At 36.1% G+C, this 17,159-nt stretch overlaps 1 protein-coding gene across 1 annotated transcript; it reads left to right on the forward strand.

Annotated features, from left to right (window-relative positions):
* The first annotated feature begins 2,415 nt into the window (after window positions 1-2,415).
* LOC114142331 (transcription factor E2F3) lies at window positions 2,416-15,346 on the forward strand. The gene is made up of 8 exons (XM_028013555.1): window positions 2,416-2,958; window positions 5,886-6,006; window positions 7,063-7,193; window positions 8,328-8,416; window positions 9,632-9,790; window positions 10,787-10,901; window positions 11,345-11,486; window positions 12,341-15,346. The coding sequence occupies exons 1-8, from the start codon at window positions 2,677-2,679 to the stop codon at window positions 12,625-12,627; spliced, it is 1,326 nt and encodes a 441-aa protein (XP_027869356.1). The 5' UTR covers window positions 2,416-2,676; the 3' UTR covers window positions 12,628-15,346.
* Window positions 15,347-17,159: the final 1,813 nt, after the last annotated feature.

Genomic DNA, 17,159 nt, shown 5'->3' on the forward strand with positions numbered 1-17,159 from the left:
AGACAATCCTTCGGACTCTCCTCCTCCTCCTCCCATTTTTTCCTGCATAATAAGAGATGACACTTGTTCTGGTTAGTGATTTCAAAATAAAAGCCATCGAACCCTTTTCCACATTCTGTGTCTTCGAGGTGCAACGCTTTAGTTAAATATAATTATCAGCAAAGTTTCTTTTAAAATACAGCTTATTATCCCGTTTTATGTGTTACTTTAAACGGAACGGTAAATCTCTAACATGACTTCCGGTGATATTCAGAGCCCTGACAACAGGAAGGATAAATAACAATAATGATGTAACGTGGAAACAAAATTTTATCTCAAGTTTCGACTGATAACTTGATAATATGTGTTGTGCTTGGAAATCCCACAAAAAAGGTAAATATGAAATCTAAAATTCATTCAAAAACACAATTTGCTTAAAAACATGTATGACAAATTAACTCAGTGACTTAAAATAGTAAACATGATTACATTGTGAACTTCTTTTTAATATAGCCATATATTTTTAAAAAATATTTTTTAAACCTATTTTTATTTAATGCCCATCAGTGGAACAAAAGGTATTCTGGCCTTACTAGTTTACTTAGCAGTGTGCAGATTTCAACTGATCATCGTATTTGTTCTTGCAATGACAAACCAAAACTCCCACTTAATAATGGGAACGTGTTCAAACTTGTTCAGTCTTATAGGGAATTAGCATGTTCATTTTGAACAAAATTGAACATGCCATATATATATATATGTATATATATATATATATATATATATGTGTGTGTGTGTCTGTTGTTTATGCTGCATCACAATAAGTCTAGACTTATCCACAAGTATGGTTTTATGCATGTGACAGATAATCGCAAAGATCTTCTAATTTTACACATGCTCTGTCCCTGTAGGAGACTGAAGGGATTTAAGAAGTCATATTTTAAAATAATTAAAATTTTGTGGGGCAAGAAATCTGAGATATCCAGATAAATAGTCAAATATAATTTTCTTTTCCCGAAAATATCTTAACCCTTTCATGCATGAATTATGATCCTTTGTGTCAGAATTTTTCTTCCATTTTTAAAAATTTTTTTCTTAAGGCATAAAAAAGGTAGGAAATTTTTTTTGTAAAAATAATTTTATTTTATTTTTTATTTTTATGTGATCAATTGTAATTTTGTCCAAATACAAAGTTGTTATTTGAAAAATACATCAGTAGTATTGTTCCTTAGGGGTTATCTGATGTCACAATATTTTTTTTACTTGCAAGAGTCGTCTACAGTCGAAGGAGGGACCGGGTCTGTTCTCATGCTTTTTTGTCCGTCGGCCATATTGTATTTAACAAAAATAATTTCTTGCATTTGCAGCTGATGGCCAGTAGTTGATGGTATCTTTTATGATGCATTAGTGTCCACTTCAGTGGTCTGTGTGCATTTATAACATAAAAATCCACAGGAAGCACAAGATAATGGCTTTTAGATAGCTGTCCACTGTAGTGACCACTATGAATGAAAGGGTTAAGGTAACGCTTGACACATGTGCAAATTGTCCATGCAACATAGTGGTTAGAATTCTAAAACTGAACGGCAGTAAAAGTTTAATTGTCATTTTACAGCTGATCTTCTGCTGGTGTGTAAAAATGTCTAACTGTCCTCAAAACGTATTGCCTATTTACAGAATGTCCAGATCATACTGAAACAGTGGTTATGCTGTTTTACTATTGCAGTGATGTGTACTGTTATGCACCCGTTTGCAACAACGGACATACTACATTGCAAAAATAATTTACTCACTCTTACAGGTTTTTTAAGATTATCATTGATAACATTGCTACTCTTTAATAAATAAATAAATTTAAATCTTCTTCAGTGTTATAGGAGTTTGAAGTTTCTCCTTGCCCTCCCCCTGAATAAAAAATATTGCAGCAATTATAGGTTTTACACAAAATAGCTTTTTGAAACTGAGCATACGTAAATGAATCATTTTTGTCATTGAACAGTCAAATACTAAATGCTCCATTGAACCGAGTTCTTTTGAAGTTGCTTTTCTATATTCTTTAACGCTTTTGGCATTTGTTTCACACGTCAAAACATTCAGCTGACCTGCAAGAAAGAACAGAGTTAAACCTTTTATGGCCTCAATTTTGTTTTGCTTCTGTTTAGTGAGACTACCATAGTTACTGTCGTCCTCCTCTTTTCACCATCGTAGATCACTGGCGCCACCCAGCGTCCATCCCGGAAACACGCAGTGCGCGACTAGCAACGTCCCCTGTTTACAACTGCCAATTAACACGTGGCTAGCCCAAAGTACGCTCCTCATTGGTCAAAGCGGAACCGACATGGGCGGAAACTCGAGTGCGCAGGACCAATGGAGCGAGGCATGCAAATTCCGTTTGAAAATTTGCCGGGAAATCTGAGTTTCGCGGGAGGGCTCTTGAGCGCGTAAACCGTATCCCTTCATTCATCAGGCCGTTTCCTGAAGCCATTTCTAGACGGGAGGAACGAGAGTTGCGCTACTTTTAAATCCGTTGCATCTGCCTAAATGCACGTTCTTAAGGAAAAATACTTTTTGAAAATCGATCATTCAGACATTCATCTTCACGTCCGTGTGATTATTTTTGTCTCTGCCGCGACAGATTAGCAACCGTACGGGCTTTAAAGTTGAGAGGCAAGAAAGGGGTTACCCCGAATACGCAAGATGAGAAGAGGGATCTCCTCGGCTCCGGACAAAGTGATTTTAGCAGGGGTTGGGGGCTCCTCTCTGGATAATAACATAATTTTAACAGCTCTCTCGGATCGTTTAAACCCTGGTCAATCTAATACCACGTATATTCAAATAATAACCACCCCACCGCCTTGTAACGTTACACAGACATCAAGTGTGTTCTTATCCGAACCTCAGGTTAACAGCATTTATACAACCCCGCAACCAGCTGCTGCAAACGGAACCGGACAGCGACCCGCTCTGGGAAGACCACCGGTAATAACCTCCACAGCACATTTCTCACACATTTCTCAACTACAACCAGGCTCCGGTGTGATAAAACGTTAGCCTGCTAAGCTAGCCGAGCTTGTTGTTCGGGCAGCTAACGTTAGCTGCTTAGCCAGGGCATTCCCACGACTCAACCCCAGCTACGACGCTAACTAACTAACCCAAATAGGTTGCTTAGGAGTTTTGTTGACTCCATGAAGGCAGAAGGCAAGTTTGCGTTAGTTTAACTTTTGTAGGAATGCAGAGGTGCCGTGTAACAGCGAGCTAGCGAACTTCAGGGTGCTTTAGGGTCCGCTTCACCTTTGCAGCCAGATGGAAATATCGGTAAGGGATGAGTAGCGTTAGCGCTGGCCTAGTAGCTGCTGTTGATGTCTTTATTTGGGGTTGATGGGGGGGTTGTTTGGCTGCCTGGTTTTTAATTGGCTTATTTTGAAGCTTCCTAATTGAATACAAGTAGCGAAGCTTTCAAAAACATAAACTTCCTCACGATTGCAGCCTGGCCTCAGTTTAGAAACTACTCGATGGAGCTCTCGTCGTCTCTGAAGATGCAAGCCAAGTTGAATCTGGCGTCAAACTGTATTAGCTTTCAAAGCTAGGTGGATTATTGATTATTAGACCAGAGAGGAACATAACTCGTTCTCCTTGACCTATATTTTGAACATATTTTCATACGCATTTGTCTTTGTTAATAAAGTGACGTTGTGGTGGTGTTTCATGCCAAGTAAAGTGAAACCCAAGTTTGCTGCTTTGAATCTCATTGCACGTTTCCTGTAAATTGATCATGCACAAACCACACGCTTGAGTTTATGCAGAATTCAGGGCGTAGAGCTGTTCATTGCTATTCATCTTTCATGAAGGGAACCAGTAAGTGTGTCAGGCTGTAGCCATGACCAGGCTGAGGGGTGAGGGGATCTGCTTGGTGATATAAAATGGCTGACACTTAAACTGTCAGAGGACATATTCATGTGTCTTATTATATATTTAAGATTCAGAGACTAGTTTTTAAAGATTTAGGCATTTCCTCAAGATACTGCCACCCTCAGATGTGTTTAAAGAGGAATGCACATTGTTGCTTTGAAACTACTTGCAACGCAAGTACTTGCAACACACTTTTGAAGAAGTGTTTTTTTTTTATTTGTTTTTTTTTATTCCAATGTTTCACAATTAATTTAAACCATATGTTATTGCAGGGATGTGTTGGTGCCCTGCAAGGCAACCTGTCCCCGGACATTAACTGGGAGACATTGTGTAATAATAACCTAAGTTGTGGTTCGGGGGAGGTGTTGATGAAATTGTGAAGTGTACTGTCTCAGGAATAGTTAAAACCTTGACACTTACCTCATAAGGCCTATTGATTTATCAAGGTGTTTTAACATTGTGCAGCAGGATGCATTTGTGCCGTTCTTACTGAAATAAGACAAAGTTAAATTAGTTGGACCTTTCCAGCTAAAGTACGGTACTTAAAAATTTAAGTTGCCTCAGTTAGATGTGAACCTGTATGGTATACTTCAGTATGACTGAAGTACTCACAATAACATTTGAAACCTTACATTTAGAATTTGGAGATTTCTTCGCTTTGTTTTGGTAGACCTTTAGACATTTAGAACATGCACCTGTTTAATTTAACATGGGTTTTTCTTGTAAATGTCCATTTTGTACAATGTTTTGTGTAGATACTAAACATTTTAGTTTTTTGTTTTTTTTTCCAGAACAAGACACGTTTAACAAGTGGACATTATTTTAGTCAGGCTCTGCTAAAGTAGCCAGCTTGCAGCTGGCTTCCTAAAAGACATGCTACGTGTGACTAGCCTACACTTTAAGTGTAAAACCGCTGTAATTTATTAAGTAGGATCGGTGTCTTCCCATAGTAATCCCAGGATTGTCCATTGCTTTTTTTTCTTTTATTATGCAAATGTAATACTTCTATACCACCTATTTTGTATTTTATTGTAAGCCAGGATTAAGAAAATAGTATTTTTTTAAGCCAGCTGACCTGGAGTGTTCAGCAACAGGTGTGAAAAAGGACAGTGTTTCCATAGAGACAACATAAATCTGGACCTTCAACCACATAAACAGAATACTGAAAAATTTTACATTTTAAAACCAGATTGTACTTTTACATGAGTAGCTTCTGCACGCCTGCTGCAGGGTTAGTTGTGTAGTGATGGAGAAGAATGTACATCTTTAACTGATATAGTTTTCATTAAGTCATGGATGACAAAAATATGCAGATATATTGTTTTTATTTTGATACTACAACTGCACTACTATGCAGTACACAACTGTGTGTGGTTATGTTTTTGGAAAGTAATGAAACCCTCTGAAAAAATAGGGTTGGAATAAAATTAATCTCAATCATATCTAGTATATTTTTTTCTTAATGGATGGAAGACTAAACTATAATGCGGATCCATAGTCGTAGAAGTTTAATTTAGGATTTGTTGGCAATCTTCTTGAGACACAAATTGATAACTTGTAAAACAAAACCGATGACCAACTGCAAATATGATGTAGGATCAGAATGTGTTGAGATTTTTAGCTTTTTGTCTCTTGTAATATGCAAATATACAGTTCATGTCTCTTGTGTTTTGACACATTTGAGCCATTTGTTAGCAGGTTGAGGTGATTCCACAAAGACTGAAAAATAGGTCACTCCATTGGACCCTGACACCAAAGACCCTCTCACTGGCTGAGCTCAAGTGTTCCAGTGAAATCTTCCATTTGTTTTGCTGTTGTTTGGCCCATACGTGTAATTAGCTTGGATTCAAAAATACCTGTTGCCTCCCATGTAAGAGCAGCTTTATAAATCAGTGGCGAGTCTCTGTCAGATGAGCAAGAATCACCCCAATAACGAATGCCTGCCAAGTACCTAACAGGATCTCACTTTCTGTTGACGCTTGCTTGTTCCCTTCCAGGCAAAAAGGCGGTTGGCGCTTGACGACTCGGATCACCAGTACCAGCCAGAACCAGCCAAAAAACCAAGAGGAGGAGGAGCTGCAGCTGCAGCAAATGTGACACGGCTTAAAACACCCAGAAGTAAGTAGCAGGTTTTAAGGAACCTGATGTCTTGTTTGTGAAGTAAGGTCAGAGTCTTCTAATTAAGATGTGGTTTAGAACCTTGGAACAGGTTCTATTATCCACTTTCAATCTTTTGATAGGTGAAAAAGTTGACTGTACGCTGACTAAACAACAGCAACCTGCTGCTGCTAGTGATTTTTTTTTTATGCAGGAAAAAAAAAACAACAGTTTTTTTAGGCAAAAGCACAGAAATGTGAAAAATAAAAGTATTACTTTTGCTTTTGTAATTTTCAGGTGGGAATTTGTAGAAAAAAAACAAACTCCATATTGACAATATTTGAATGTCCAGAATTCCTTCAGATAACCTATAGATTATAAAAGTTTTTTCCTTTCTTAAAGTACTTTTATTTTTGCATTAAAATTCTTGTTAAAATGTTTGTTTACTTTCCACATCACGAGATGAGATTTTGCATACAGGACAAACTGACCAAGTATAACACTGTGCTTTAAAAAAATATTTTTATTTAATGTAAAATAACCTAGTTTTAGTTGGAGCTGATCCAGGTTAGTCCAAATGAAAAAGCCATCTGAGAATTGTCCCGTTCACACGACTGAACCTGGAGCCCACTTCAGTGTCATGTTTCATTCTGGTTATAATGTGGACATAAAACCCCACTTGGAGATTTTACATAGTTTGTACCTAAATGCACAGATTGTTTACAAAAGTACATTAAACTGATAACAGTCCAAGCTTGTTTTCTACGACGTGATTCTTCTCCCTGCCCATCTGGCTTACAGTCCAGCTTGCCTGAAAAATGATGTCAAAGCTCATGCTTAAAAAATGTTTTACCTACTTCGTTGTGAGGATAAGATCCTAAGATCCTCAAAAGAGAAAAAAAAAGTCCCTTCTACCGTTGCATACACTTTTTGTCTTATTTTTCTTTCTTCGTTTTGATTTAGAAGAAAGTTACCTCCATGAGGAATGTAACCTCCACTGACCATCACTGACTTTTACACAACCTCAGCAACAAAAGTACTGTTTAAATTACTTTCCTCAATTTTCACCCTCCTTAGCCCCCAAGTCTCCACATGAGAAGACGCGATACGACACTTCGCTGGGACTGCTCACAAAGAAGTTTGTGGATCTACTTGCTCAGTCTACTGATGGTGTTTTGGACCTCAACCTTGCTGCTGAAACCTTACAGGTGAATTCACATTTCAGTAGAAGTGTGCGTAAGGTGGAAGCAATCCAAACTGATATTAATCCATTGCAACGCGTTAGCCAGAAATATGAAAACCAGGTGTGCAAATTTTAAAACTTGGTGAGTGCACTTTAGCTGAACCGATTGGAAATGTTGCTAAAATTTTGTTAAAGCAGGAAAATTTAGCCTATAATGGTGTAAAGTACACAGATATTGATCCAACTGGTCTTAGTTTGCCTAAAAGGAAATATTTCACCTGAAACAGAGGGACCGTTGTTAACTTTGTAACGCCATCCCAACTGTGAACGATGTTGTGGGGCTGTTTTGCTGGAGGAACTTTTAACCTCTTATTTCATTGTGTATTATGTAATTGTTCTCATTTAGTTGACATTGAATGTTACAAAATTAACCCAGTCTTTTTTTTCCCATGTAATGTTTTGATCTTGATGTGTGCTGTGTTTTTCTTATGCTCCTCTGTTAAATAATGTTTATTTAAACTAAGATTAAGGTTAGCATGTTTTGATAGGACTTGTTGATCATTTTACTTGTAGCACATTTCTACGTAGTCCCAGTTAAATCATTAAGTTCATGTGGGAAAACCACTTCAGAAAGCTTTATCTGAATTAAGTTAATGTAGGTTTTAATTTTCTTTCCTTGATCAGCACATAAATGAAGTGTCAGATTTGAGTGACATCAAACATACACAATTCATTGTCCTGTTAACCTGTTTTTTACAGAATAAAACTCTTAAGTTATAGGTGAAACTTAAAACCAATTAGATCAACTCAATGATTTGATTGGTTTGTAAAACACTTTTAAAATGTTTGTGGTCACAAATGGGATCTGGGAGACTGGCAAGCACCATGATAAATTGGGGCTTTCCAATGAGATTCATACACTTCCTGCATTTCTGTGAGACACTTGATGTCTAAAGTCTGTTGTATTCTCGCAGATCAGGTGTGCTTTTATCTTTATGTAAGCAAGGAAAAATAAATACATTTTTAGTAATTTATAATTTGCTTAATGATTTGTTTAAATCATTAAATAAAACTGATTTGTATGGAAAAAGTACTGCTGTGTTTAAGAGCTTGTTAAAATGATCATTTCTCACTGGCTTCTTCTCCTGTATTCTCTCAGGTACAGAAAAGGCGGCTGTATGATATCACCAACGTATTAGAAGGTATCCATCTTATCAAGAAGAAGTCCAAGAATAACATTCAGTGGATGTAAGTAGTCACCGTCTCGCACTCTGTCCTACAAATATAGATTTGGAATTTTGTTTACAAAAGAACCCAGACAGTGTTGAATTTTGCTCGGGGATGCCGAATGTCTAAATAACACGGCCAGATTGTTTTTCTATAAGTGAAAAAGGATCAGTTAATTTCTTAGGTTGTATAATAGAAAACACTGCATCACAAGCAGAACTCCCAGAATCTTGTCAACAAACATCCTCATCTGAAAGTTGCCTTGGGTGAAACCTTGCAAAATTTGACATCTCCTAATTTTTGCATCTGGAAATCCCCTACACCATCTACTTATTTTTAATTTAATTTAATTTTAACTGAATGAAATGGGTATTTGCACCCAAATCTGAGGGAGTATCAACATAAGCTTCACTGGCACTGGTGCCAAAGTAACGGCAAGGTCAAGGATATAGTAGACAAGCAGGTTAATGTTAGACATTTTAAGCTTTGAACGTCATACAGAGCATGGTTGAATCATTAGAAAATGGTAGAGAGCATGAATGCAGTGAAGAGGGCCTCTATAGGGGATCTGCAGAGGTCCCTTATATAGGCAATGGAATTTCATGAGAGGAAAATTGTAATTCATGAACTTCACAAATTTAGAATATGCAAGAATACAATGTTTTCCACAAACTGTATTGAAGACATACTCTGGTAAGAACACTAAACAAAACTGAATATTTTAGTCTACATAAAAACTGTTGGGTGTAATGGAAAATTAAGCACTGCATCACTCCCAACATGTCATTCTCATGTTAAAGGCTTTTCTCCACAAGCAACGAGGAAGCTGCTAAGAACTGATGAAAAGATGACACTAAGTAATAAAACTGAACATTAACTTGTTAGAGGCTGAAAAAGTCTGGAGAGTTGGTGAGAAGGTCATCTTCCAGCAGAACATAGAGCTTACAAATGCACCCAGAACTAAATATGAATCCACAGACCTTTAGTAGGCCTCTCCAGAAATTTCCCGATATCATACTTAAGCTATTTGATTAAAAAGCGGTGGAGCAGGCATACATTTTAAAGTTGCAGGACTGAAAATGTGGCCACTGCTTGATGTGTAAAGCTGTCGTGACATAAAAGGATCACAGCTGTACCTGAAATCTGCAGAGTATATTGTTAAAGGGGCAGAATACATGCATCCTATACTTATAAGATTTTTGTTTATAGAAATTGTTTAAACTCTTGTTTTCTCAGGGGCTGCAGTCTGTTGGAGGTAGAGGGGGCTCTGAGCCAAAGGCAAAGCCTCACTGCTGAGGTTTCTGCGCTGGGCGAAGAGGAGCAAAGGCTAGAAAAACTCATACAGAGATGCAGCCTTGATATAAAACAAATGAGCGAATTACCAGGCAACCAGAAATATCCTTTTTTTTATGTGTGCGTGGATTTGAAAAACACTAAAGTGTGTTTTATGCTACCTTCGATTTCTTAAAATATCATGGTCCATCAGGTATATGTTGTCAGTAAATGTTTGATTTCTTCATTAGAAGGTTAATTATATATACCACAATTCTTCCTCAAAAAGCTTAAATGCTATAATTTTTTTACAAAAATACAAAAATATTTTTTTCTTAAAAAAACAAAAAAAAAATCTTTTTGGGGTAAAAAATAGGTTGCATACATTAAAACTCTATTTACATGCACTGCATAGAAATACTTTTTTACTCACTGACAGGCTAAATGTTTCTTGCTTTTTTTTAAACACATTAACCAAAATTATACTAAAGTTATGCTGTTTCCTCAAGGCTTCACGTTTGACCTGTGTTCTCAGACTTGCAACAATATCCCTCTTTGTATCGAAAGTCATTATTGTCAAACACTTTGTTTCATCAGACTACAAAAAATGACTTTTTATAATTAAGGTCTGTGTCAGTGAAAACTGGAATCTCTTTTTCCTATATTTATAATTGAACATTGTTTAAAGAGATGAATGTGGCACATTCAGACATTTATACATTTTATTCAAGGATGAACAAAATTCATGGTTAATTTTTATTTTTCCCGAGTTCTTATCTGATGTCTTTAATGTTTTTTCTTGATGTCACACAGGGATGCTTTTTGTCTGTCTGTGCCTGCAATTAGTTGTTGTGAATTAATCATAGCGTAATTTTTGTTTTCCCAAATGGTCTAAAGCTTTTAAATTTGAAGAAAGGAATTAATAAATATCAGTAAATTATTCCTCATTCTGGCATTAAGCAAAGCAATTTTTAATCCTAAATGAGTGTAAACAGCAAAAGCTTAATCTGATTTAATAGCTGATTTTTTTGGAACAGTAATTTGTTGTTTTACAGTGTGTATCTTATTTCAGCCTTGTATTGCTATAGTGGGTTTTTTCCTTAACCCCACTGTTTGCACATATGCTTATATAACGTACCAAGACATCAAGCAGTTGGGGAGCCTGAGAGACCAGACTGTAATTGTCGTCAAAGCGCCAACAGATACCAAACTGGAAGTGCCAGACCCTGATGAGGTTTGTGCAAGTACTAACGGGCTGAATTTCTTTGTTCTTAGTTTTTCTTTATTTGATGAATGAGATGCATTTGCCGAATGATGAGGCTTAACTTTTGATAATGCTTGTTAATATTGTATTCTACTCTAAAGTGCTGCTGTAGGTTGTGGACATTGTGATTCGCAATCACATAGACTGAAAAGAGATTTTTTTTTTCTTCCTTAGTCTGTAAATCCTGCAGATGCTGTATGCAACTTTCAACTGAATTCTATAGCAATATCACAATGTTGTTGGGGTTTGTTTTGAAGATCTTCAGCTAAAAATGTCAAAGTCTGCATATGTTGGCAGTGCTTCCAGCACATTTCTAAATTGGTTTAGAAGTTGTTGCCTTTGACGTTTGACAAAATTTGTTGTAGATGCAGTAATGAGGCTTGTATGTTTGAACCCTTGTTTCCTCTCTGCAGAGTCTGTCCATCCACCTCAGCAGCACAAAGGGTCCTATTGAAGTGCTTTTGTGTCCAGATGAGGAAAATGATATGAGAAGTCCTGTGAAAAATGGCAGCACTGACATTAATGGCAACTCTCCTTTCCTGAAAGTTGTTCAAGGTTGGTGACAGATATTTATTAACAGCAGTTGTTCACACAGAAGCTTTTTAGACCAAAATACTATCTCAGTTATTGCTTATTTGTATACATATTAGTTTCAGTTTTATATTTGTACAGGCTATTGTAAGAGGGAAATATATAGTGTTGTAGCTCTTACAAAGTAGCTTCTTTTTTTTTTTAACTTTTATTGTAAAAGGAGAAACTTATACAAAGTAGCACTTAAGGTAAAGATGATAGATAACTGAAACATGAATGGTGTCAATTTCATAGTAGGTATCAAATCGCCCAATTCAATATTTTAATCTTGAGGAAACCTCTGATAAAAGTTGTTAGCTTCTTCATTGGATGTTAAATAGCCTCAGAAATTTTGTCTTTATCTTTATACATGTTTTAAACACAAACTGCAACTGCTATAAATATTGACAAACCATTCTAGGAAATAAAAGACGTATCTGACAAAAAGGAAGCTCAAAATAACCTACGAACGAAAGAGTAGGCTGTACAAAGCAAAGTCGGGTATTCTTTCCATAAACATGGCTTTACTGAATCTGAAACTTTAAAAAAAATAATATATCCCATAGCTTTGGGTTTTGTTGATTCACTTAAATGAAAGATTTTATAATCGTTAAACATTGTAAGTGTATGTTGGGACAAATGGCAGAGTTGTGCTCTAGAACCTTTCTTTCTGTCCTTATTTGTTTTCGCATATATACTTTCGCAACAAAAATCAGAAACCTTTTGGTCTTCAGTTTGAAACAGTGGTGATAAAAATGTGTGTTAATCTGAAGTTATTGTAACATATTAAAAAAAATATTGCAATGTCATGTTTTCCTAACATTGACACTATTTTTCAGATTCCAACTGCACAACCACTTCCCCCAGCACTTTCCTGTCTCCACCCGCATCTTCTTCCGCTGTCTCCGTGACAACGCTTTCCCCCATCTCATCCCCGTACACCAGTCTCCTCCAGCAGACAGAAGACCAGGTCCCTTCATCCCAAGGTCCCTTCTTAAACCTTGTGCCTCCCATCTTGGAAGATGACTACCTGTTAGGTTTGGAAGATGACCAGGGGATCAGTGACTTGTTTGATGCCTGTGACTTTGATAAAATGCCCTCACTTGATGATCTCCTGTGTAGCTAGCATCCGCTAAAAGAAGATCGAGATGAAACACAGAGGGCTTTGATGGTGTATTTCTTTTTTTAAATTTTTCTTCCCTCGCAAATGTTTTTACACAGGTTATAGAAACATGTAGGTAAAGGGAATCGGCTCACTGTACGATGCAATGTTTGTCGTTGTACAGAGAAACAATTTGAAGGAAAGCACTCCACAAACCTTGGCATTATTACCCGTCTTGATTGACTCAGTTGAGTTTTTCTTGGCGGTGTGATCACACAAGTCCATATGCAGGAAAGTGGAACCATTCAGTTTTTGTTTCTGTGCATAGTTTTAGGTTTATTTTTATATATAATGAACCCTCTTCCCTGTGTGTTAATGCCAAGTGCTGTGAGGGGGAAAGTCTAAAGAGGTTTTAACAATAGATTTCATTCTATTACATCAATGATGTGATTGAAGGCTTATATTGTTTCTTTATAAATGTGGCACCATGGTGTGCAAATGTAGAACATTTTAGATGTTATAAATGATAAAAGGCAAGGGTCAGGAGGAGGTTTAGAGTCGCCAGTGTATGTTTGAGCACCATTCTCCAATTTCAAGCTGCATGTCCGACTGTGTTGATGCACAAGCGAGTAATAGGTGCTCTCTGAATTAAAACAGAATAACTGGAGTTGGTCGTGTAGTGATAAAGTGAAATTATAACTGTGCAATGATGTATGCAAGACAAAAGTCTTGTCTTTTTGAAGTTGCAGAACCCCCAAAACAAAAAAAAAAAGGCAATAACCCTCCCGAAATTAGGGGTTTAGCTAAAGAAGCACCTAATGTACCCAAGGGTTTAAACTTAAAAATCATCTGCAGTTCATACTTTTTTGATACTTTGTAAATTGCTGATTCCAACTGCTTCAGCCCTGCTGCTGTCTTGTCACCTACAATTATACTGTGTTGAAAAACATTGAGTTTGAATCAAGTGCAGCGCAGTGCACTGTGCGTGTTTTTTTTTTTTTTTTTACTTTTACTTTTTTCTTTTTTGGAAGTTCAAGAATTTTGTACTTTTAAAGATTTTAATACTTCACCAAATGACTTAATGATCCGCCATGGAACAAAAAAATCTGAATGAAACTGCAGTATGTGATGGGGTTTCCCCAGACACACAAGCATTTAATATAAATGACAAATTCTGCTAAATTCTTAAACCATGGTTCGGAATAAAACTTGCTTAATATAGAAGCTGCTTACATGTTGACCCCCTGGCTTTTATTGATCACTGATGATCCTCCTGCTGCTAGTGTTGACTCTCCCCACCCCCATCGCCCCAACTTGACTAATGTATAATTGTGTGTACAGTGTGAACGAGTTGTCAGATTAAGCCAGCTGTGTGTAAATTCATGTACAGTTTTCTATATTTTTGTCAATGCACAAGGTACTGTAGGCTACCTCTCACGCAATGTTAGACTATCGTAGTAGAGCATAGAGGTCAATGCCATAATGTGTGAAAATATTTGAATTCCCCTTTTGTGATAGAAGTTATATAATTTAGCAGTGAGTTGAATTTTACAACCTGAAATGTTAGACTGGAAATACCCATGCTCTTATACCAGTTTAATAAAGTCATGTTTTAATTTTCCTTCATAGGGTGCACATTTGATTGGCAAAAGATGATTTATTAAAATTTATTGGTAGATAATTTCTATAAGTTATTTAGCCTATATTAGTTTTTTGCTTGATGTGAAATTAGAAAATCTTATACACCCCCCAAAAGCAGTTTTTACTGACCCAAGTGTAGTGTTTCAATATAATTAACCCTTAGCATAATGTTTATCTGCGCTGATGAACAAGTAAGATCACAGGGTTCCTAAGTGTTGGAGGGGGTTAAAAAATGGAAATCTGATGTTTCCAAATCTTAAAAGGAGTGAAATGCCATCTACAACATTGTTGACTTGAAAGCCAACTTGAATAATGTTATATTTTGATTTGTTAAAGCTGCACATAAAAACCAACAGTCACATCTTTTTTGTACTCAAATCCCCAAGAATATATAAAAAAATACAAACGTCTAGAAATTTAAGTCTTGAAAATTATGGAATTTTAAAATAGAAGATGTATTGGAACTCTGTGATCAGGTCTCAAATTTCCAAATACCAGGGAAACGACAAAAAAAAATGCATTTTTCACTTTATTACAGAGTGCCAAAATTGATTGATTCTAAGGTTAACCTGAAATCTTAAAACATGTCAAGAAAGTCCAGCTTCATAATTGTCTGGAACATCAAATAAATTAGCTGAATTGACAACATAGTTTATTTACAATTTCCTGGGTAGCATATTTGTATCAATGTATTGTTTTATGTATTCACATTTATGTCCCAGTTTAATTCTTAAACCTCTACACCCCACACCGCAGTTCACATAGATAATCTAATTCTGCATCCATTTCAACCAACCATTTTTATGTTTGAAACTTTTTGTTTGGAAGATGCTGTACTTTTGAATAGTTTTGCTAAGAAATGTTAAAGATTTTAAAAGCACCACTAAAGGATAGTGTTTTGGACTATAATCGGTGACTTAAAATCGCAGCTTGTCATTTTTCTGTTATAAGATTTTGATGCGTGATTTAGATCTTGCAAAAATAATTTGGATTATTATAAGAACTGAATTCATGTCTGGCTGTTCTATGACTATTAAGCTGTTACCAAATTCATACTTACCATAAATGTTCTTCAAAGATTATGTGGAAAAGAAATTGATAGGAAAAAACCCAACTGTAACAATGATATCATTGCTTGGTTTCATTAACCAGAAAGAAAAGAGTAAATTGCAGGTATTTTGCAGTTTGAATGCATGGGTGGCAGTGCTGTTGAATGTTAAGTAAACTAATTGGATGTTTTTGATGTGTGTCATTGAGTTCTGAATTGTTCCTCAAAAGTGAGGAATTTTGAATTGTTTGTGGGTGGGTGGGCTGGGAGTGAGGGTAATTTGATGTTTTTTGTTTTTTTTTTGTATTCTGGACATTTGCAATGGAGAAAAAATAAAGCAATATAAGCAAATTATGTTTTCTTATTAATGTTTGGATAGTTGTGAAGAAAAGTATTTCAAGAATACGTTGCATGTCCCACCAATAGTCACAAAAGGAGGAGACGCAGGGATTAAGTTGATCCATTTAATGGTTTTAAAATATGCTTACACAGGTCTGTTATTGTCTCACAAGTCAGTTGATGTAAATTTTGTCCAAATGTAACAAAAATGCGTTCTGTTAGAGTAAATCTGTGACAAATGTAATTGTCTCAATATAATTATACCAAAAAATTGGATCTATGCCAATGGTTGTAAAACTGTTGTATAAGATGCTTTCTAGGGATATGCCAACAGGCATGGTATTTTTGCACTAATTAATAATTCATCAGAACGTGCTCAAAAACTTGCAGTGTAGAAAATGCTGAGAATCTTCCTTATTAAACGTAATTTACTGGAGGATGGCAACACTCCCTAATATTGCTCAATGTCAAGTTTGAAAACCAGGAGTCTTTGCCAATGTATGTAGTCAGTGAGCAGGATAACTGATATTGGGGACATAAACTATGGTATGCTTCTGCATTTTGTAGATTTAAGCACTCTACCAGCAGCAGATTGAGGTTTGTGGGAAGTCTTGGATCTTTCCTCAATTGAATTTTGACTTTATGGGGAATTTCATGTTGGTTTTCAGTCTTGAAAGTAAAAACAAAACAAAAAAAACAACATTGTTTTCATTTAAAGCCAAGAGGAACACAGCTCCGCATTTTTGACCAATTTCCAAACAGTGGGAATAATTGCATTTTTTTATGACAATGAACTCTCAAAGTACGCTATGCTGTACTTCTGCTTTTTAAATATCTTCACAATATGGTGGTACTTTGAGAACTTAGTTTTTACTCCAGAGGTACTTGTTCTGACGATTTTATGAACTTCTGTTGTGTGTGATAATGGCTAATGACACTATAACTACGGTGCCTCCATCTGGTCCACCAGAAGATAAAGGAAAACTGTAAAATATTTCCATTGCAAGAAAGTGCACATGCTTAGCATCCCGTGTGCACTTGTAAGGGGCACATATACCAGTGTGCCCATTATGTTTTCCATAACACATGAAATGTTAAATCTTGTATACTTTTTAGTTATACTTTTAATAATTATATTTGCAATTAATATCGTGTAGGCAGAATGGGATGCTAAGCATGTGCACTTTCTTGCAATGGAAATATTTTACAGTTTTCCTTTATCTTCTGGTGGACCAGATGGAGGCACCGTAGTTATAGTGTCATTAGCCATTATCACACACAACAGAAGTTCATAAAATCGTCAGAACAAGTACCTCTGGAGTAAGTAAAATGGAATAATTACACCTGAACTGTATAATACAATTTTCAATCTTTTTGTCAAAGGGGTCTTTTTTTTTGTTCCTACACTGATTTAGACTTATATCACATTTTATTGCTGATCCAGCCAGAATGGGTTAAAAGTATCGGTAGTAAGTTCCCTTTACATATATAAAATTAGCTCTCGTCACGTTTGTCCCTCGTTGCTTGT

This window comes from Xiphophorus couchianus, chromosome 3 (genome assembly GCF_001444195.1).
Source record: "Xiphophorus couchianus chromosome 3, X_couchianus-1.0, whole genome shotgun sequence".
Classification (NCBI taxonomy): Eukaryota; Metazoa; Chordata; class Actinopteri; order Cyprinodontiformes; family Poeciliidae; genus Xiphophorus; species Xiphophorus couchianus.

Coding starts and splice junctions, on each gene's coding strand:
- LOC114142331 (XM_028013555.1), top strand. CDS start 2,677: ATGAGAAGAGGGATCTCCTCGGCTCCGGACAAAGTGATTTTAGCAGGG. Junction 2,959..5,885: donor CCGCTCTGGGAAGACCACCG/GTAATAACCTCC, acceptor GTTCCCTTCCAG/GCAAAAAGGCGGTTGGCGCT. Junction 10,902..11,344: donor AAGTGCCAGACCCTGATGAG/GTTTGTGCAAGT, acceptor TCCTCTCTGCAG/AGTCTGTCCATCCACCTCAG.